Source organism: Momordica charantia (assembly GCF_013281855.1).
Source record: "Momordica charantia cultivar OHB3-1 chromosome 9 unlocalized genomic scaffold, Mcharantia_2.0 BLBB01000009.1, whole genome shotgun sequence".
Taxonomy (NCBI): Eukaryota; Viridiplantae; Streptophyta; class Magnoliopsida; order Cucurbitales; family Cucurbitaceae; genus Momordica; species Momordica charantia.
Genome location: NW_028275167.1, coordinates 15,486,403 through 15,509,264, shown reverse-complemented (window position 1 = coordinate 15,509,264; position 22,862 = coordinate 15,486,403). Strand labels below are relative to the sequence as shown.

At 35.6% G+C, this 22,862-nt stretch overlaps 2 protein-coding genes and 1 pseudogene across 2 annotated transcripts in view; 1 reads left to right on the top strand and 2 right to left on the bottom strand.

Annotated features, from left to right (window-relative positions):
* Positions 1–784: 784 nt before the first annotated feature.
* On the bottom strand, positions 785–14,569 carry LOC148209062 (uncharacterized). The gene is made up of 6 exons (XM_088117406.1): positions 14,312–14,569; positions 14,094–14,216; positions 13,522–13,697; positions 11,533–12,150; positions 10,347–10,717; positions 785–1,032 (listed from the first exon to the last, which is right to left on the bottom strand). The coding sequence occupies exons 1-6, from the start codon at positions 14,567–14,569 to the stop codon at positions 785–787; spliced, it is 1,794 nt and encodes a 597-aa protein (XP_087973532.1).
* LOC111024115 (uncharacterized) lies at positions 13,522–15,667 on the bottom strand (annotated as a pseudogene).
* Positions 15,668–19,616: 3,949 nt separating this feature from the next.
* The window catches only part of LOC148209060 (uncharacterized), an 80,613-nt gene continuing 77,367 nt past the window's right edge, over positions 19,617–22,862 (top strand). Inside the window, 4 exon segments of the mRNA XM_088117405.1 lie at positions 19,617–20,518; positions 20,630–20,939; positions 21,018–21,220; positions 21,222–22,587. Coding sequence (XP_087973531.1) covers positions 19,617–20,518; positions 20,630–20,939; positions 21,018–21,220; positions 21,222–22,587 — 2,781 coding nt within the window.

Sequence of the window (22,862 nt, the reverse complement as noted above, 5' to 3'; positions counted from 1 at the left end):
TTTAAAATTAAAAAAATCCAAAAATTTTTTGGCCACCCATGTGTACTTGAGAGGCCACTTCCTTCTCTACACCTACCACTTGTCTCTCAACTTCCACAACCAGTTTTTCATCCATCCACATATCCATGAATTTCTCAAATTCATTTGTCATTCCCAACAATCCTCACAAATGAAAACTTAGTAAAAAAAAAGTAAGAAGAATGATTGAATTTTTTAGCGAATGATAAAAACTTAAGCATTAATATCTTTTGATTTAAATAAATTCATAGTAAAGCGGGCAACAACCTAAATAATGAAAGTGAGTTGCCTCTTGAACTTCCAGTATTTATGATTGAGACCTCCACAACACGTTTGAATCCTCGATTTTGATTCCGTGATAGTTGTCAAGTGCTTTTAGTGGCCATGCACATACACCTTAGGTCATCGTGAAAGCTCTAGAAAGAGGCTTCACAACTCTTTCATAGAAAGCGGCCTCACCTTCACAGTTACGTTGTCGCTTCATCAAGTCTATCATAGATAAACTACTCAAAAACTGAGCTATGAACATTTTTAATATTATCCATCAAGTCCATGCATGGACCACCCAAAAAAGGGCTATGAATTCATATGTTTCACCATATTCATCAAGTCCATTAATGGACTACCCAAAGAAGGGTAATGGATTCACATATGCTTCATTACATCCATCAAGTCCAAACATGCACCACCCAAAAGAAGGGCTACGGATTGAGCATCATGGCTTGAGTGCCATACATCATAAGGATTCCTGAATTACTCTCCTTGTTTAGCCTTTGGTGAGAGGATCCACCAAGTTCTTCTCGTACCTCACATACTCCAAGGATATAATTTCAACTTTCAGGAACTGCTTCACAGCTCCATATTTTAGACGTATGTAATGTCTCTTGCCATTGTACACATTGTTTTTGGAAATTCCTATGGCAGCTTGTGAGTCAAAGTGTATGGATACAGGTATATATTTCTCCCACAGTGGCACATCTCCAAGAAGGCTTCTCAGCCATTCAGTGTCTTGACCTAGTTCAAGAGCTATTAACTCAGATTCCATGGTAGAGCGTGCAATGCAGGTCTCACTTTCCGATTTTCATAAGATAGCTCCACCCCCAAAAGTAAACACATATCCGCTAGTGGAGCTCACTTCATAATTATCTGTAACCAAATCTTCTATCACAGCAGGAAATTTGTTAAAATACAAACAATAGTCCATTTCGTACCCCTAAGATACCTTAATAATCAATGTAGAGCAGTTCAGTGATCTTTACCAGGGTTATGAGTGTATCTACTCAATCTGCTTACCGTATATGCAATATCAGGTCTAGTGTAATTCATTAAAAACATGACACTACATATGATCTTTGTATATTCAGATTGAGATACACTATCGCCCTGATTCTTTTTAAGACTTATACTGGCATCATAAGGTGTTCTTACAAGTAAATTATCAAAGTGATCAAATTTTTTCAACATTCTCTCAATGTAGTGTGATTGACATAAGGAATACCCATTATCATTTTTCTTTATTTTTACACCAAGTATTACATATTTCAAAATGTGAAGAAACGATCAACTTGGTCTCATTAATGATATCTAAGTCTGAACCAAAAATGAGCATGTCATCAACGTACAAGCATATTATCACACAATCAGCTCCAAACAACTTTGTGTAAACACATGTAACAGAGCAATTTACTTTATAACCATTATTTACCAAAGTGCTATTAAATTTTTCATACAATTATTTCGGAGCTTGTTAATTGTCATTCTCAAAACACTATACTCGTTTATTTATGTATGGGGTTCATGTATATTTGAATATAGTTTGTTAATGTTATGTATGAATACTTTGTTTATGTATTATAACTTACGATATATGAATGTATGGGGTTGATGTACTACTATATAACTTTTGTATATGAAATATATCACAATTGACATGTAATAGGTACAATTGTGGAAAACCGCTTCTTTAAAGAACATTCATGATAATTTTATTCAATTATATGAAAAAAATGTCATTGTTTCTATAGTTATGAAAATTAAAGGAGTACCCTAAACAATTATGAATGTAAAAAAATTATGTTGTTTGACACCAAAAAAAAATATATTTTTGAAAATAGTTTGTGACAATTAAAAAATGTCATTGTCGAACTTCTCTTGACATTTTAGAACTCTTGTGAAAAACACGAAAATTGACACTATACAATTTTTTGGGATTCTCAAAACATGTCATTATTAAATATATCATTAAAGTTTTAAGTTGTCGTTATACAATTTTTCGCAACGTGTATAGTATGTTGTGGTTAAATATATTAATGATAAATTGTCATTATACGAATTGTCATGACATTTATTAAAACATTGTTAAAAAAGTTTTCGTGACAATTATAACTATTGTCAATGTGTTGTTGTTGATTGGAGAACACAATATTTTCTTCATTCAGTGTCAGTTATAAACTATCATCAAATAAGTAATTTGTCACATTTTTAAATTGTAGTGGATGATCGATTCGTGACAACTTATAACTGTCGTTGTAATTGTAGTAATGATAGTTTTTTAATAACTGTCGTGTTCTACTTTTTCCTTAATGCCTTAATCTATGATAGTTATATAATTGTTACGAATTATGTTAATGATAATTTTTAATTATAATTGAAGCCCGAATTTGTAGCTGTAATTTTAATTCTCACGAAAAAGTATCACTAGCTGCATCCCAACCAGTGTAATAGATGCCCCCTCTTTTATTAGTATTCGATGAATACTTTAATTTCTTTGGAAATCCAATTATGTTCTTTGTTCGGTTTATTTGAGAATTGTCCTTTTTCCAGATCCTGGTCTATGACACTATATTGATTACTATAGTTATATATAATTATATTTTTCGAAGAAGTACGTATCCGAACACAAGACAGGAACAAAGTAACACGTTATTTCCTGAAAATCTAGGTCATGGGTATGACAATGACAAATTTATTAAATATACTTTTTAATCAAGAAAATTTTTAAAGTCAATAAAGTTATGCTTACCAAAAAAAAAAAGTGGTGCTCTCAAAATTTAATATTTTTGTCCTATATTACTATTTATGTCTTTTCTTTAACCCAAGTCTTCGATACGTACCTAACGAGTTTCGAACTTATATTTAATTTGTACCACTAGAGTTTGAGTACCCATGTTTATTATGCTAAAAAGTGTCTGACATGTGTTGGACATGAACACATTATTGTTTGCGCTACTTATGTATTTTCTTTTATCACTTTGACATGGTAAACATGTCTAACTTCAAACAGTTCTAGCATTATGTTTACCCTATGAATACTTTTTCATAGAGTAGGGAATCAAAGCACACTGAAGACTTTGATTGTAACGTTGATCCCCATTACCATGTGTAGATTTGAGCTGACTATGCCTTTGGTTACGTATCTGTAGATGAATGATATTAAGTTGTTCTCTTATATGTTTATGAGGCCATGATTTTGTTTTCCTCTTTAAAACATTTTATTTGTCATCTCGATCAATTTTTATTATTAAGGACTCTTTGACGAATAGTTCTCCCACTACAGGTAAGTTTTTTCTAGTCAAATACGTTAAAAAAATTAAAATATTTGATACTTTCTTCTCTTGCCTTGAAAGTTGGTCAAATATAATGGAACTGACAGTATACCATGTTTCTATGCAAATAAATGCCTGCAATTTTGTTTGAAAATTAAACATCTTAATTATCCCAAACAAGCCATTATTATCCTAGATACATTAGGCATATACATCAACTAGTAGTTAACTAAGTGTTCATGTATTTAGCTTTTTAATATGAATTTGGGTTAATATATGTATGGATTCATGGGATGAGATTTATTGTAGGAATCTAAATACTTTCATGGAGTCCTATAAATAGAATTGTCTTTGATGTAATTCAAGCAAGTGTGTAGAGAAGAAAGCAAAGTGAGTTTGAGAGAGTTGGTAAACCAAGTTTGCAGTTTGTGAGAAATTTTCAAAACAAGTGAAGTTCTTTATTCTCCAGCAAGTCTTTCAAGTTTGTGAGTGTCTGTTGCACACTTCCAACAAAGTAATATCAGAGCTTGAGTTTGAATAGAAAGTTGTTTTTGCAAATGACAAATAATAATTTTATTTCTTTATAAGTGCCTCATCTTACAAAAGAAAATTACAGTAATTGGTATACTCGTATGAAAGCTTTACTTGGTTTGCAAAATGCATGGGAGATTGTTTATACCGAGAAAAAAGACCAGCTTACCAATATTCATGAGGTTCCATCTCAAAACCAATTGGCAATGAAAGGAGTGGCCCATGTTTATTATAAACCATTGTAAGGTCCCTTCTCTTTTCAATGTGGGATCCTTAACATGTCCCTTCCACATCGTGGCTCTTTTGGCTCATCGATCTTGATCGGATCCCACTTTTGGACTAGTTGCTGGTTTGAGCGTTTTGGCTCTGATACCATATCAATATTCATGAAGTTTCATCTCAAAACCAATTGGCAATGAGATGAGTAGCCCATGTTTATTATAAAAACTATTGTAAGGTTCCTTCTCTTTTCAATGTGTGATCCTTAACAAGGCTCTCACTATCATTCATCAAGCCATTGATGATACAAATTATGAAAAGATTTATGGGGCGACCACTCACTAGTAGAAAGTCGGTCTTCAATGACAGTTAAATTCTGTCATTAACATCATTCATGACAATTATGTAATTGTCATCTATTAAGGCATCAAGAAAGAGGAGAAGATGACAAATTTGAAAAATTGTCATCAATGCATTTACAACTACAGTTATACTTTGCCATGAATAGATTTTCTATCACAATTAATAAATGTCACTAAAAGTCATTTAATTACAATTTATAAGTGTCACTAAAAAAATTAAATATTTTTGTCATCCTGCAATAAATACCTAAAGACGACAGTTTATAAATTGTCATGAACTAGTATTAAACGACAGTTAAGATTGACATGAATTTTTTTTTAACGATTATTTATAATTGTCATGAAAACTTTTGTAGTGATAGTTTTAATAGTAAATATTGCCAGTTTTAACTATCACGAAAAATTGTATAACGACAACTTAAAAATGTCATGCAACATTAAATAATGACATTCGATATATTTCACGGAAAGATTTATAACGACAATTTAAAACTATCATGATATACTTAATAATGTCAACATTTAATTGTCAAGAAACGGTTTTGAATTGTAACTTTTCATATAAACTTGTTTTGAAATGTTTTTAAAAATCACTTTCCATAGTTGTACCTAGTACTTATCAATTGTGATGTATTTTACATACAACAACATATATATCCATTAATACACTAACCCACCTACAAATATAAAGTGTATACATATAATAAATTATATATACATCAAAGAAAGTTTTTCATATCCATCAACCCCGTACATAAACAAACTATACCAAGTAACTGCTATCCCAACAAAAAATGACCCATAGTCATCTTTTAAATATTCCAAGTAGCTACCCGCCATGGTTCTCGAAGCTCTTCTTGGAAGATCTAAGCAATGGACAAAAACTTCAAATATTTCACAATAGTATCTGCAAATTGACAAACTACAATAACATATTACTATTATATGTTGTTAGAGTTCATACCATGTAAACGTGAAAGGTCAAACTACAAAATGTACCTAACATATTACAGAAACTCTCGGCCCTGCTTCCTTCAACCCTCGCTCCCACATGCTGAACAATATATTCAAAACAAACAATTAAGAAAACACGAATCTACCTTTGGCAAATATACACAAAAGTGGAGAACCTAAACTTTCAAATCTCTTACACTGAGTTTACTTCCTTTTTCTACTCATTGTAAAGGTCAACATAGTAGAAAAGAAAATTATATTTTAAACCTTTGAGTAAACTTCGTTAAAAAAACAAGAAACACATTTTAAGGTAATTTCAACACTGTCAACAAACACATTTTCGAAAATCATAAGCTTGTCTACAATTGGTAAGTATGTGACACTTATCTATAAGAAACAACACCTAGACACAAATTTTTGGATATTATAGATACAAATTTTTGGATATCATAGATACAAATTTTTTGTTCAATCCATAAAGGATCTACATCCATTTTAGGTCATCCACTATGTAATCAGTTTTAACAATTACAAAATATAAACAGAGGACCAGCAAACTTTATTTTTGGAATCAACACACTTTCATAGCCTTTTTGTAGTGCCAGAAAGCCAACAATCACAATACGCACCTAAGATATTTTTCTTCCTTTCAAATCACTCACACAAACCCCTTCTTGCACAAAAACAAAGACGCAAAAAGTCAATATTTGGCGATTTTTTTAATTCTCAAAATCCTAAAGACTTTACCCAAATAAAACTGATTTAGGAACAACACAGATGTTGAACACTAACAAACAAAAACAATTGATAAGCGCCAAGGTTGCTCGTGTTTACAAAGCTAGAGGTCCTTCTAGGATCCTTGCAAACATTCACAAAAACGACTAACTTACCGAATGATTCCAACCAAGAGTAAGGTTAGAAGATGAATCACTCTTAGATCGGACTTAGAATCTACGATGGTCACTCCTAGATCCTAAGACGACTCACTCCAGAATTAGCTTGATCGAGACTAATCCAATGAATCGGTTTAACATCAAACCTAAAGCAAGATTTGAAAGAAGCAACACCAAAAGTGTTAAGGAACAAAAGTTCTTGAATTTCAATATGTTTTAATCTTAAGTTATCCATAACAAGAGCATTACAAGCCTTTAAATAGGCCAAATGGTCGTTCAACATAAGAACACGAAAAGTTTTTCAAAATACTACTTAATGCAAATTGTAGAAAATAAGACATGCAAATTAAAACTTGATTGCACATCATTCTAGACACTTAAATGCGGATTAGAAAACGTAGTCATGCTTCAAATGGTCTTATCTATGTGCTGTAGGAGGCGCTTCACATTTGGATATGATTTGACAACTTTTGACTTCACAAACTCCAAAGAGGTGCAATCTGCAAAGGCACCTGTTCACGAATCTGCACACTTTTTTTTGTCCTCCGTGCCATCTCTCAAAATAGACAACTTTTCCCGTGCCATCTTTGCTTCATTCTCTTCTTGACTCATTGAAGTAACATTATGAATAAATTCGGGCTCAAAACTCTTTGTTGGTTCTTGTGCATTAACAAGCTTTTGAAGGTGCAGTGTGAAAGCCTCTTGAATCTTCCTTGCCTTTCTTGTAATAATTGCTCCTTTGATATATGTAATTGGTCACAAATGGATTCGTATCAACAATCTACTTATCTAAATCTTAATTGGCTATCTTGCAGCTGCAAGATAGCCAGAAAATTATCCAACTAGACTTTCAACTATATCCATGACACAAATATAAACAATAAGTCGTAATTGACAATCTTTGCTGCAAGATAGTCACACAATTATCCAACTAAACTTTAAACCATACAATTATCCAACTAGCTAGACATTATACTATATGCATGACACATAAACACTAAGTCTTAATTGGCTACTTGCATAATCTTAAGCAAGTCAAGCCTAAAATCAAGGCATGATATTCACAAAAGAGACCATAGAAGCAGCCAGAACGGGAGAGAAAGACAACCAAAGACAAGATATGAACACACAAATATAAACAACATAACTTTAACAAACACAAACGGAAACAAAAACATTATCTAACACACTTGTCACTACAAGAACAAGCTTTCACAATTAGTAAAAGTAATGAAATGAAAGAATATGAAAGACAAAAAAGTTTGAACACTCTCCACTAGTGCAAAAGTGCTAACTTGCAAGAACGATAGAAAATAGAAACTAAAACTGAGGGAGGGACAGAAGAAATGAAAACTAAGTGCTTCCTCCCCTCCTAATAATAAAACTAAGGGAATGACCACCCTCTGCTTTTGCACTATATATATATACATCATTTTCTCTCATTCAATTCAAAGCAATTTATTGCTTTAGCAATCATTTTGATCTTCTCCAATCTAGTACCCATGTATTTTATTTTCTTTCTCCACACCAAAATGAAACGAAACTATATATATACATTCTCCATTCCTTGAGAAGACATGAAAATATAATGCCTAACTAATTTTATGGGATGGTGATTGACACAATATATGAAATGGATATAAAGTTTACAACGAATAATTATACTCTGACCAACATGCAACTCAAGATCATACGATATGTTTCAGCTCAAGAATATAGTCAATAACATGAGGCGTTAACAGTGACCAAGAACTATACCTCAATACACCGTTACAGTATATGTGGTTCATGCCAAGGGTATTGCTCAATAGTATTCGATCAAATCTTTCACGCAACAAAAATTTTCAATCTCCAACATGCGGCAGCCAACAAAACACAATATTACTTGTAAGAACAACTCTTGGTGTAACTTAATTTTAGTTTTCATTAGTGATGTTGAGAGTTAGAACTAATTTCTTTCTCTTTTAAACTGATTATCTTAATTTGAATGTTCATTAGTGATATTGATAGTTTTAGTGTTTGATAATCTCCCATTATTATTTTTTCTAGAAGAGAGCTGTTTGTATTGAGTTTCTCTTTATTATTGAGACTATTGTAAGAGTTTGAGGTGTGTGTGAAAAGGTTTTCGGGCTTGATGTGTAGTTAAAAAGGTCTTGTTTTATGGGTTATGTTTAGTATTTTGTGATCGCAAGGATAAACAGTACGTGTTGCTCATTATAATATTCTTTAGAGTGAAAATTGAATGCATGTCACTAATTAGTTACAAAATAAATGTAGTTTTTATTTAAAATTATTTTCATGAATAATTATCATATAAAACCTTAGAAGATGTAGATTTTTCTTAAGTTTATTAGGAGCGTGTTCAAATTTGAGTTTCATAGTTCAACCCTTTGATGTTATGGTTGTTGGTTCAAGTTCTTCCATCAGTGTTGCCAAATAGTTAGTGGAAGTTGTTTATGTAGCTTTAATGAATATTTCTCTTCAACGCTTTTAAATAGATCTTCTATTAGTGTTGCCAGATAATTATAGGAAGGTGTTTATGTAGTTTTAATGAGCATTTCTCTTGATGTGGTTAAAATGTGAATGTAAGATACTATTTGATATTAACTTTGTATCTTTTGTATGTTAGATCTGCTTGTCCAATACTTTTCAGGTTTAGCCATAAAGACAAACAAGAAGTTAAGTAGTAGGTTGTGTATTGGTGTTATAAGATCTTACAATGTTTTAAATTCAAGAAACTAACATCATCTCATAGTTCATTTCTTAGTTTATTAAACCACAAGAAACCTAAAACTGGGTTCGAAATACACTTACCTTGATGGGCGAATTGCAGCAGTGCAGCAAAGTTGAAGAGATTGCAGAGGGAAAACGAGGCGCAAGTATCTTGCAGAAAAACACGAAGCTTAGAAGAATCCAAACAGAGAAGGGGTTTAGAGCTTTGTATGAAATCGAAAAAAAACGATACATGTGAAGAAGAAAACCGACAATAGAGATGGAAGAACACGTCTTTCGCCGCTGCTTTGCATATTGCCGGCGGTGTGGAACAGGTCGTGGCGTTGGTGGTCGAAGAACAAGAAGCTACCGTAGACCAGTGACGAACTATCGCGAAGAGACGGCAAGCGACGGAAGTCAAAGAACAAGAAGGTACGATTGGCAACTGATGGGCGATGAATGGCAACGAAGCGTCAACGGCGAGGCTAAAGAAGGCAACACGGCAACAGCGAGGGGGCTGAAAGAGGCCAAAATGGTGAGGGTTTAATTTTGGGGGAAAACGCGAAGGAGGAGGAAGGCTGGGTGGGTGGGGTTTCTAATTGGAGATTTTCACCTCCTTTTCCTTTTATTTTATTCTTCTTTTCTTTTAAAATTTTTTTCTTTAACAACATAAATCTAAATAAAAAAAATTATATAAAGGACTAAACAAATAAGAGGAATAAATTCATTTTTTGTTGGAATAAATCTCACTTTAAAACGATTTAGGGAAAATAATTTACCTCAAATATGATAAATTAAACTTAAATTATAATTTACCCAAAATTAGAAATCCAAGAATGGGGGATTGGACCAGTGGCGGCCATATATGGCGGACGACAAACCGACGGAGCTGAGTGACGAGTTCAAGAACGCTTGGACATGAAGTAGCAAAGCTTGTTGAAGTTTCCTAGCTCTCGATCTTGTAATCGGTCCATGAGGCATAACAACGGTAGCTCCTTGGTTCATATCATCCTCCCCATTTTCAGAAGGATTCGTCCTCGAATCGAAGTCATCAACTACATCAAAAGGAGACAAATCAGAAACATTAAAGGTAGCACTCACTCCATACTTACCTGGCAAATCAATCTTATAAGCATTATCATTGATCCGTTCAAGGACTTGAAAAGGACCATCGCCTCGTGGTAGCAACTTAGACCTTCGTTGAGTTGGAAACCGTTCCTTTCGAAAATGTACCCAAACCCAATCCCCTGGCTGGAAAACAAGGAGCTTGCGTCCTTTATTGATGCGGGAAGCAACCTTAGTGTTTTGCTTCTCAATCCTTTCCTTAACTTCGTTATGTAGCCTATGGACAAGATCAACCTTTGTGCTAGCATCATAACTCACAAATTCATTAGGTGGCATAGGCAACAAATCAAGTGGGGAGATAGGATTGAAACCATATACAATTTCAAACGGTGTGCATTTAGTAGTACTATGGACAACCCTATTATATGCAAATTCAATTAATGGCAAACAATCCTCCCAAGTTTTAAGATTTTTATCTACGATTGCTCGAAGCATGGTACCATTGTCCTATTTACTACCTCAGTTTGTCCATCGGTTTGGGGATGACAAGTAGTAGAATAAACAAGTTTGGTTCCCAACTTTCCCCATAACACACGCCAAAAATGACTTAAAAATTTTACATCGCGATCACTAACAATAGTTCTAGGAATGCCATGCAAACGAACAACTTCCCTAAAAAACAAATCAGCAATCAATTTAGTATCATCAGTTTTATGACATGGTATGAAATGCGCCATCTTGCTAAACCTATCAACCACTACAAATATACTATCCCTACCCTTCCGAGTTCTTGGTAAACCAAGGACAAAATCCATAGAAATATCAACCCAAGGAGTAGTAGGAACAGGCAAAGGTGAATATAAACCATGTGGTTGTAACCTAGACTTAGCTTGTTTGCATGCAATACAATGCTTACACACTTTATGCACATCATGCTTCATCTTAGGCCAATAAAAATGTTCAGCAAGCATATCATAAGTTTTAGAAACACCAAAATGAGCCATTAAACCACCCCCATGAGCTTCCTTTACAAGAATTCACGAATTGAACAAGATGGAATGCAAAGTTTTCCTTTTCGAAACAAAAATCCTTCAAACAACATGTAATCATCAACAACAAGTCCTTTTTCACACGATTCAACAAAAAGGAGCAAAGAACACATCATCTAGATACAAGGACTTGAGATGTTCAAATCCTAAAATCTTAGCATTCAAAGTATTAAAGAGAGCATACCTTCGTGATAAAGCATCTGCAACAATGTTCTCCTTAGCTTGTTTATACTTAATCACATATGGAAATGTCTCTATAAACTCCAACCACTTGGCATGTCTGCGATTCAGTTTGCTTTGCCCTCTCAAGTGCTTTAGGCTCTCATGATCCGTATGAATGACGAACTCCTTTGGCCAAAGATAATGCTGCCAAGTTTTCAAAACTCGTACCAAAGCATAAAGTTCTTTGTCATAAGTTGGGTACCGCAAAGAAGCACCACTCAACTTTTCACTAAAGAACATCAGTGGCTTATGGTTTTGCATTAGTACAGCCCCAATTCCAATCCCACTTGCATCACATTCAATTTCAAAAGTCAAATCAAAGTTCGGTAAAGCAAGTAGAGGAGCATTGCACAACTTATCCTTTAAAACATTAAAAGCACGCTCTTGGGATGTACCCCAAACAAAAGGAACATTTTTCTTTACCAATTCATTTAGAGGTGAAGCTAGGGTGCTAAAGTCCTTAATAAAACGCCGATAAAAGCTAGCTAGCCCATGAAAACTTCGAACCTCCCCAACATTCGTGGGAGTTGGCCATTCGCTAATAGCCTTAACTTTCTCACTATCCACCTCAACTCCTCGACTAGACACAATGAAACCAAGAAAATTAACCCTTTCCATGCAAAAATTACATTTCTTTAGGTTAGCATACAATTTCTCGTTTCTAAGTGTAGTCAAAACAGCACGCACATGCATTACATGATCTTCCAAAGATTTCGAATACACAAGTATATCATCAAAATAAACTGTTAAGAAACCTTTGAGAGTTGGATCTAAGAACCTTGCTAACGAACAAGACCCATAGAACTCAATCCCAAAAACCCCGAAAACAAGTATGGAATCAACCCAAGGAAAAGTTTTAGAACGGATTACCTTGATGATCAATATCAAGAGTAGAGAAAACTTGTTTCTAAACTCGTGATTCGAATCACTCCACAAGAGGTATGATCAACACCGCTTGAATGATCCTAAGATGCAAATTCTAAAGACACAAGAAATTGCACAAGAAATGGGAGATAAATCTCTCAACCAAGCTAATGAGAAAACTCACTTTTCATTCAACTTCAAATTCTGTTACAACAAGACATCTCAAGGCTATATATAGCCATCCTAACAAGCCATATGAAAAGTCTTAAGCAAATGAAAAGACTTGTAACTTACAAGAAATGAAAAGACTTGTAAATGAAAAGACATAACTTACGAGAAATGAAAAGACAAGCAAATGAAAAGGTTAAGAACATGGAAAGCCAACCAAAATAATTGCAATCCCGTCCATAATGAGGGATGTGAGTGTTTGACTTGGTTTTTGAATTGAATGAGTTGACTTTGACTTGTCTTGATGGAGTTGACTTTGACCTTGACCAAGTGGACTTTAACTTGCCATAAAAACACTTAAAAATGCATAACTTGCACCAAATTGAAGTGCATAGTTCTAACTTCTTGCACATCTTCCTTTATTTCTCTTGTCGAGTTCAAGAACGCTTGGACACGAAGTAGCAAAGCTTGTTGAAGTTTCCTAGCTCTCGATCTTGTAATCGGTCCATGAGGCATAACAACGGTAGCTCCTTGGTTCATATCATAAACAACCACAAATTTTCCCAAATATTCACGCAATACATGGTTCATCAACCTCATGAAAGTACTAGGAGCATTAGTTAAACCAAAAGGCATAACAAGCCACTCATACAATCCATATTTGGTCTTAAATGCAGTTTTCCATTCATCTCCAACATTCATACGAATTTGATGATACCCAGATTTCAAATCAATCTTAGTAAAGAGACTACAGTCATGCAATTCATCTAACATATCATCTAACCTAGGAATAGGATGACGATATTTAACAGTGATCTTATTAATGGCCCTACAGTTTACACACATTCTCCAAGTTCCATCTTTTTTAGGCACTAAAATAACAGGCACACTACAAGGACTAAGGCTTTCACGTACATACCCATGAGCTAACAATTCATCCACTTGCCTTTGAATTTCTTTGGCTTCAGTAGGATTAGTCCTATAAGCTGGTCGGTTAGGTATGGTAGCACCTGGAATGAAGTCAATCTTATGCTCGATGCCACGAAGTGGTGGCAATTCCTTGGGCATCTCCTCGGGAAACAAGTCCTCAAATTCCTGTAAAAGAGAAACAAAAATACTAGGCAAGGAGGTGTTAAGCTCGTTAGTAAGAAAACAAGACCCTTTGTACAAAAGTACAAGAACAGTCCGTTTCGCCATTAAAACATTCCTAACCTCACTTGAACTAGCATACAAGCTCACCGTTTTGGCTTTTCTCTCATTTTTCCCACTAGGCTGATTGCTACTCCCTTGCTTTTCACTCAAACTGTTTTTTTCTCTCAACTCATTTTCTTTTGTTTCTTTTTCACTTTTTTCTTTTGCATCAGCCTCTTGCCTCTTCTTTTCAAGTTTGCATTGATCAACATGCACATCTTTTGGTGACAAAGGTACAAGAGTAGTTTTTCTTCCATGATGAGTAAAAGAATAGCGATTGGCATACCCATCATACATTACCCGACGGTCAAATTGCCAAGGTCTACCCAACAATATATCCCCGGCATGCATAGGTACAACATCACACAAAACATCATCAACATATTTTCCAATAGCAAAAGAAACAAGAGCTTGTCTACTCACCTTTACCTCCCCACAATCACTCAACCATTGAAGTTTATATGGTCTAGATGTGGTTTTGTCTCTAAGTTAAGCCTCTTGACCAGAATAGAACTTACAACGTTGGTACAACTACCACTATCAATAATCACACTACAAGGCACAGTTTGGACAAGACACCTAGTGTGAAATAAGTTCTCTCGTTGGTCTAGGCCATCCTCCTTAATTTGAGTACTGAGAGCTCTCCTAGTGACTAAGGACATATGTGTAGGGTCCTCTTCACTATACTCCTCACTCTCACATTCACCATTGTCGTCCTCTTCTACCTCATCTTCCTTCTCATCTTCTGTTACAAACTCTCCTTCTCTAATTATCATAGTTCTTCTATTAGGGAAGTCTCGACTGTAATGTCCTACTCCTTGACATTTCCAGCATTTAATATCCCGATTTCTCACATTAGGTTCATCAACTTTCTCTTTCCCCTTCTTGGAACTCTCTCCTTTCTCAAACTTTTCTTTTGGTTTCTCATATGCCTCTCGATTTCTAAGTTTAGAATCAGCACTCTTACTATCCGTTTTCCATGTAGAAGATGAATGGGAAAAGGGCTTAGTAGAATACCTTTGAGATCGCCTTTTGGAGCTGCTTCTCAATTTTGATGGCAAGGTGCAACATCTTTTCGATGTTAAAGTAAGGTTGTAGATCAACCTTATCCGCAATCTCCTTGTTTAAGCCATTAAGAAACCGTGCCATGAGATTCTCCATGTCCTCTTCAAGATCCAGCCGATTCATCAACGTATCCATCTCCTTGTAATAGTCCTCCACAGACTTACTACCTTGTCTCAACACTTGGAGCTTTTGCGCTGTGTCCGTGGAAATGTCTAGGAACAAATCGCCTCCTCAACAACTCCTTGAACTCATACCATGAATCGATTGGCGCCTCAAGGTTTCGTCTCCTAATTGACATTAATTTGTCCCACCATGTTATTGCATAATCTTTGAATTGAGCAAGACATAGTCATACCTTCTTTTCTTCACTGAAATTATGGCAATCAAACACGAACTCCACTTCTTTCTCCCATTGAATGTACGCTTCCGGATCAGTCTTACCATAGAACTTCGGAAGTTTTAATTTGATGTTTCCCAAGTTTCGATCAACTTGAGCATTTGCTCGTGGGGCTCTTTGGAAATTATGATAGCCTCTTCCCCGGCCTCTCCCTCGATCTAAGCCACGACCAACGTGTCTATCACCCCCTCTTGGACCCGCTAAAACTGTAGCCTGATCGTCCTCCCAATGATCGGATCCATCACCTTCTTACTCATCCTCATCCATAACACGTGGTGGTGGAGGTGGTGGAACTCTCTCCTGAGCTTGGTTTTGAGTCTCCAACCTTCCTATCCGTTCTATCAATGCCTCCATGCTACGAATCATTCGTTCAACAGTTCCTTCTAGCGCCTTCATCTCCAAGATTAGCCATGCTGTAAAAACAAAATAAAGTGACAAGAAATGGACCCCACAAGCACTCCCACACTAATTCACTCGTTAGTGAAGTTCACTCGTGTTTAACCCTCAACACTCAAAATAATGTATCGCTCCCTTACAATCTCTCCCTCACAACTTAGTACACTCTTATGCACTTCAAACAAATCGGTAAGTGAGTCTAGCAAAGTTAAAAGCTATGTGCATTTCAAGTGGTTTAGACAGCACATAAGAACTCAAACAAGAGTGTGATTTTGGGAGTAACCCAAATAACAACAAAGAAACAAGTTAAGAAAAAAAAAATAATGGACCGAATTATAATGGAAGCTAGAAAGAAACGAAAGTAGAGTTAAAGATAAAGATGGTTGGTGATAAGCGCCAAGGTTGCTCGTGTTTACAAAGCTAGAGGTCCTTCTAGGATCCTTGCAAACATTCACAAAAACGACTAACTTACCGAATGATTCCAACCAAGAGTAAGGTTAGAAGATGAATCACTCTTAGATCGGACTTAGAATCTACGATGGTCACTCCTAGATCCTAAGACGACTCACTCCAGAAATAGCTTGATCGAGACTAATCCAATGAATCGGTTTAACATCAAACCTAAAGCAAGATTTGAAAGAAGCAACACCAAAAGTGTTAAGGAACAAAAGTTCTTGAATTTCAATATGTTTTAATCTCCCAAAACAAGGTGATTACAAGCCTTTAAATAGGCCAAAGGATCGTTCAGCATGAGGAACACCAAAAGTCTTTCAAATCCTATTTAATGCAAATTGTAGAAAATAAGACATGCAAATTAAAACATGATTTCACATCAAACTAGACAACTAAATGTGAATCCAAAAACGTAAAATTGCTTTAAATTGTCTTGGAAATCACATGTAGGAGGCGCTTTACGTTTGGATGAGATTTGACAAGCTTTGACATCACAAACTCCCAAGAGGTGCAATCTGCACACTTTTTTTGTCCTCCGTGCCATCTCTCAAAATAGACAACTTTTCCCGTGCCATCTTTGCTCCATTCTCTTCTTGACTCATTAAATTAACATTGTAAAGAATTTTTGCCTCAGAAATCTTTGTCTCCTCGTGTGCATTAGCTAGCCTTTGAAGATGTATTATGAAAACCTCTTGAATCTTCTTTGCTTTGCTTCTTGTAATTGGTCCCCCGGGTACAGTCAATGGATCCGTGGTTGGATTTGCATCAGTTAGGGAATTAAGCAACAAGGAAGTAGCATGAGATTTCAATGCAAGGCTACACAAAGAAGTAATGACAAATGGGGTCTTCTATGTTTTTTTCTTCTTTCTTTCTTTTTTTTTCAGTTATGGATCAGCAAAAGCACAATAATGCTAACAATAAATGCTTTCACGTTCAGTTTTTTTTTTTTTTTATAAATCAATCAGCAAAGTGCACGAATTTCACCACTAAGAAAGTCGAATCAGAAGACTTCAAAGAAGACAGATTTGTAGATAAGATCCAGATCTATAATAATTCTCTACATGAGCGATTTAGATTAATTCGTTTGTAACTATTACAAAGTGGACCCTATCTATAGTGTCACCAGGATAAGGTACCCAACCTTACCCATAGTGATAAGAATCATGGTGTTCCGCACGTCTCCACTGGACCTATTACACGAGCCAAGGCTAAGAAGTTTCAACAAGCATTCCTTATTCACGTACAAAATTGGATAGGCTCAGTTCAACCTTTATTTCAGATGCTGCAAAATAATCCAAGAGAGGACGATGTTGTGAAGGTCAACGTTTGCAAGATTGACGTTGTGCCAACATTTTAAAAATTCATTTGTTGTTTCTAAGTCATCAAATTTTGCTTGTAATTTTTGAGTTTTTGGTCTTCCAAATTATGGTTTCAACTTTAGAGTTCAATTCTGGGAAGTTATTAAGTAGACCAATTGTGGTCATTACTACTTATAGGTTTTATTTTGGAAAGTGAAGGGTTGGGGGTTTCACTCATATAATGGCTATAAAAAGCCCCATCCAAGCTATGTAAAAAGGCAGATTTTAGCTTAATGAAATTTGATCTCTCAAGAGACATTTTCTTTAGAAATCCCATTGTCATTTCTAAGGTTTCTTGCAATTCTTGTGATAGATTGCATTTTGAGCCATTCAATCCAGTCTTGATCAAGTTTGATTGTGGAATGACTCATTCTAGAACAAGATCTCCATTCTTGCTTCTAGATCTTTGATCATAGAGGTAATCAATTTCTAGCCTTTCTCTTGGTTGATTCTAACTTGTTTAAGGAGGTGTTAATTTCTTTGATTCAAGGGTTCTTGCTCAACAAAAGCTTGGATCATTGGGCTGAGAATTAGGATTGCCTTATCATTTGGTATCAGAGTCAGGTTGCATCTTTGTTGCCTACTCTAGAATTGATTCTATCTTTCATTTCAATTGTTCAGTGTTGATTTCTTGAAAAAAAAAATCCAGAAGTTGTTCAAGTAGTGTTCTTGAGTTGTTCATTCATATTTCTCTTTAATCAGTTTCAAATTGTACGAAACTTTGTTGTTCATTGATAGTTATAATCAAATCTTGTTGTGACTGTCCAAATTCGTAACTGCAGCATTTAATGATTGTAATGCCTATTGAAACTCTTTGATAACGTTCGAATTTAATTGTTTCTTCTGAAGTGAAACGTTAGATCTGAATGTTACCTTTCAAAGTTAAGAAAACTATTTAGTCAAAATCATAAAGTAATATATTCGTTTTTGGAATTCCGTCTCTGTGTGTAATTTTAACGGAAAAATCCTGCTTTGCTTCTATACTTTATTCTTTTTAGAATTGAAGGAATTTGTCATTCAAATTTATTCTCTTTGCTTCATAAAGACTAATTCCATCATATTTAGGGCTGTCTCTTTATTTGTGTGGCACATATCTCTGAATTTCGTAGAAGGCATCCTATCGTTGTTTTCTTTGTTCTAGTTGAGATTTCATAATTATCTTGTCTTGGCTGTTTTGTAATGTTCACTATTACAAGAATTGCTTGGACCACAAGTTAGACTACCCAATATCAACATTTAGTCACTTTCCCAAATAGCCTACCTTTGTGTGTGATAGACACGAGTGTTCCGAGTGAAAATCAGTGAGTTGAGTGTGTGAGGTCCTAAACATATTTAACTACTGTTTGTAACGTCATGAATCCAGATGGGGGAAATGGAGCGGATATTAGTGAAGTTAGGTGGAGAGAAGCACAAACCGGGGCCATTACTCGTTTAAACTAAGTAATTAGTACCTTGGCAGACCGGATGGAGCGAATTGAAGTAGCTTTAGGAAATCCTCAAGGAAGGGAAGTTAATGAAGGAGTTGAAAATGAAGAAGAAGATGACAATGTAACCCTTTTAGCCGGGCACAATCCAAGGGGAGTAAGAGGTGCAGGCCGGGGGAGAGGAAGGGGAAGAAGAGTGGGAAGAGAAATGTTACCACTAAGAAGGGTTGATAGGGAGTACCAATATGAAAGGGAAGAGAGAGGGGCCGGGGGAGTGAAGCTTAAAATTCCATCCTTTCATGGGAGATCAGATCCGGAGGAGTATTTGCAATATGAAAGCAAAATCGAACATGTATTTGATTACAACAATTTTAGTGAGGAAAGAAAGTTGAAACTTGCAGTGGCTGAATTTTGTGATTATGCCAATATTTGGTGGACATCTTTGAAATCAGAATGGAGGAGAAACTATGAAGAACCAATTGAAACTTGGGAGGAATTAAAGGCCTTAATGAGGAAGAGGTACATTCCTAAGCATTATTCTCGAGAACTCAAGCAAAAACTCTATGCGTTGCAACAAGGATCCAAAAGTGTGGAAGACTATTACAAAGAAATGGAGGCCCTTATGAATAGAGCTGGAATTGATGAAGATGCGGAGGATACAATGGCTAGGTTCCCTGGCGGGTTGAATTGACCGTTGGCTCATCAAGTGGATAGACAAACTTATTTTGATATGAAAGAGTTGTTACACCTTGTTGTCAAAATTGAAGGCCAATTAGCATGGGAGAAGGAGAACTCCGAGAGGTATACTTCTTCTAAGTCAACTTCTTTTTCTACTAATACTTGGAAAAAGAATGCAGATTTCAAACCTAGAGGAAAGTATGAGCTTGATAAAAAGGACAAGCCTGAGAGCTCCAAGGGCAAGGAAAAAGTGGAGGGATCTAAAGAGGTTCGAGAGAGAAACAGGGACATCAAATGTTGGAAATGTCAAGGGATTGGTCATATTAGCCGTGATTGTCCAAACAAGAGAGTCATGATCATTAAGAATGGAGAAGTTGTTACGGATGGTGAAGAAAGTGACCAAGATGAGCTAATTGAAGAAAAGCTCCAGGAGGATGAAGAGGAATTGGAAGATGGGAGTCATTTGGCACTTGTTACAAGGAGACTTCTTAACACTCAAGTTAAGGGGGATGATGTTAATGACCAAAGAGACAACCTATTCCACACACGGTGTTTAGTTAATGGGACTCCTTGTAGTCTTGTTATCGACAGTGGAAGTTGCACCAATGTAGTAAGTACATTCTTGGTCAAAAGGCTGCAAATTCCAACTCAACACCATCCTAAACCTTACAAGCTTAAGTGGCTCAACGATAGTGGAACAATGAAGGTTGTTTCTCAAGCTTTAATTTCTTTTACCTTAGGAAAGTATACAGATGAGATTTTATGTGATGTATTACCTATGCATGCCGGTGACATCTTGCTTGGCCGACCTTGGCAATTTGATAGGAAGGTCATCTATGATGGTTATTTGAATAGGCACTCTTTTACAAAAGATGGTAAAAAAACAACTCCTGTACCTTTGCGTTCGGAAGATGTATTTGCTGATCAATTAAAGTTGGAGAAGAAAAGAAAAGAGTTTGAAGAAAAAGAATTGAAAGAAAAGAATGAGATGGGTGAAAAAATAGAGGAAAATGAGAGAGAAAGAAAAAGTGGAGAAAAGAGCGAAAAAAGAGATGAAATTGATAGAAAAGAAAAGAAAGTCAGTTGTTTGGCTAGAGTGGGAGAGGTGAGAAGAGCAATGTTTTCCCAAAAGCCCATATTTGTACTTATGTACAAAGAAGGGTATTTGGCTTCTAACGATAACCTTTTGCCTTTGCCGAGTTCGTTTCAACCTCTTTTGCAGGAATTTGAGGACGTGTTCCAAGAAGATATACCTAAAGGGTTACCTCCAATTAGAGGTATTGAACATCAAATACACTTCATACCGGGGGCTACCATTCCAAATAGGCCAGCTTATAGAGCAAATCCAACTGAGATAAAGGAAATTCAAAGGCAAGTGGAGGAGCTCATGGAGAAAGGCTATGTTCGCGAAAGTTTGAGTCCATATTCTGTACCGGTCATATTGGTGCCAAAGAAGGATGGAACTTGGCGCATGTGTGTGGACTGCAGAGCCATCAATAAAATCACTGTAAAGTATCGTCATCCTATTCCTAGGCTAGATGATATGCTTGATGAATTGCATGGTTCTTGTCTATTTACAAAGATTGATTTGAAATCTAGATATCATCAAATTAGGATGCATGTAGGAGATGAATGGAAAACAGCTTTCAAAACTAAATTTGTACGAATGGCTTGTTATGCCTTTTGGGTTAACTAATGCTCCTAGTACATTTATGCGCTTAATGAATCATGTTTTGAGAGAATACTTGGGGAAGTATGTTGTTGTGTATTTTGATGATATTTTGATTTATTCAAAGAATTTGCTTGAGCATGTAGAGCATGTTAGATTCGTTTTGATTACACTTAGAAAAGAGAGGCTTTATGCTAATTTTAATAAGTGTTGCTTTTGCATGGAAAAAGTTAACTTTTTTGGCTTCATAGTTGGTAAAAATGGAGTTGAAGTTGATGAAGAGAAAGTTAAGGCAATTAGGGATTGGCCAACACCAAAAAAAGTCAGTGAGGTTCGGAGTTTTCATGGTCTAGCTAGCTTCTATAGAAGGTTTATAAAGGACTTTAGTACCATAGCTGCACCATTGAATGACTTAGTGAAAAAGAATGTTGTTTTTGAATGGGGGGAAATGCAAGAGAGAGCTTTCAATGAACTTAAGGGAAAATTAACCAATGCACCATTACTTGTCTTGCCTAACTTTGATAAAACTTTTGAAATCGAGTGTGATGCAAGTGGTTTGGGCATAGGTGCTGTTTTGATGCAAGATGGAAAGCCCTTAATGTATTTTAGTGAAAAACTAAATGGGGCTTCGTTGAACTATCCTACCTATGATAAAGAATTGTTTGCTTTAGTTCGTACATTGCAGGTATGGCAACACTACCTGTGGCCGAGAGAATTTGTGATCCACACCGATCATGAAAGCTTGAAGCATCTTAAAGGTCAAAGCAAGCTAAATCGTAGGCATGCAAAGTCGGTAGAGTTTATTGAAACATTCCCCTATGTTATCAAATATAAGCAAGGTAAGGACAATGTAGTTGCTGATGCATTATCAAGAAGGTACAATCTCTTTACTTCTCTTAGTGCAAAAATTCTTGGATTTGAGTATATGAAGGAGTTATATAGAGATTACCATGACTTTGGAACTATTTATGCATCTTGTCTTGGTGGGAAAGCTGTGGATGATTATTATGTGTTTCATGACCTTTTGTTTAAAAAAAGTAAGCTTTGTGTTCCTAAATGTTCTATAAGAGATTTGCTTGTGAAAGAAGCCCATGGGGGTGGATTGATGGGACATTTTGGGATTCATAAAAGTTATGATATGTTGCATGAACACTTCTTTTGGCCTAAGATGAAACATGATGTGCATAAGGTTTGTAGACAATGTTTTAAATGTAAATCGGCTAAGTCTAGATCACAACCAAATGGTTTGTATACCCCCTTGAATGTATCTAATGAACCTTGGACTAATATATCTATGGATTTCGTTCTTGGTTTGCCTCGAACTAAAAAGGGTAGAGATAGTATTTTTGTTGTGGTGGATAGATTTAGTAAAATAGCTCACTTCATAGCATGTAACAAGACAGATGATGCAAAGCATGTGGGTGATTTATTCTTTAGGGAGGTGGTAAGGTTGCATGTCATTCCTAGAACTATTGTTAGTGATAGGGATGTTAAATTTTTAAGCCACTTTTGGAAGGTGTTGTGAGGTAACTTGGGTACTAAATTGTTGTTCTCAACTACATGTCATCCTCAAACTGATGGCCAAACCGAGGTGGTTAATAGAACATTGGGAGCATTACTTAGGACTAT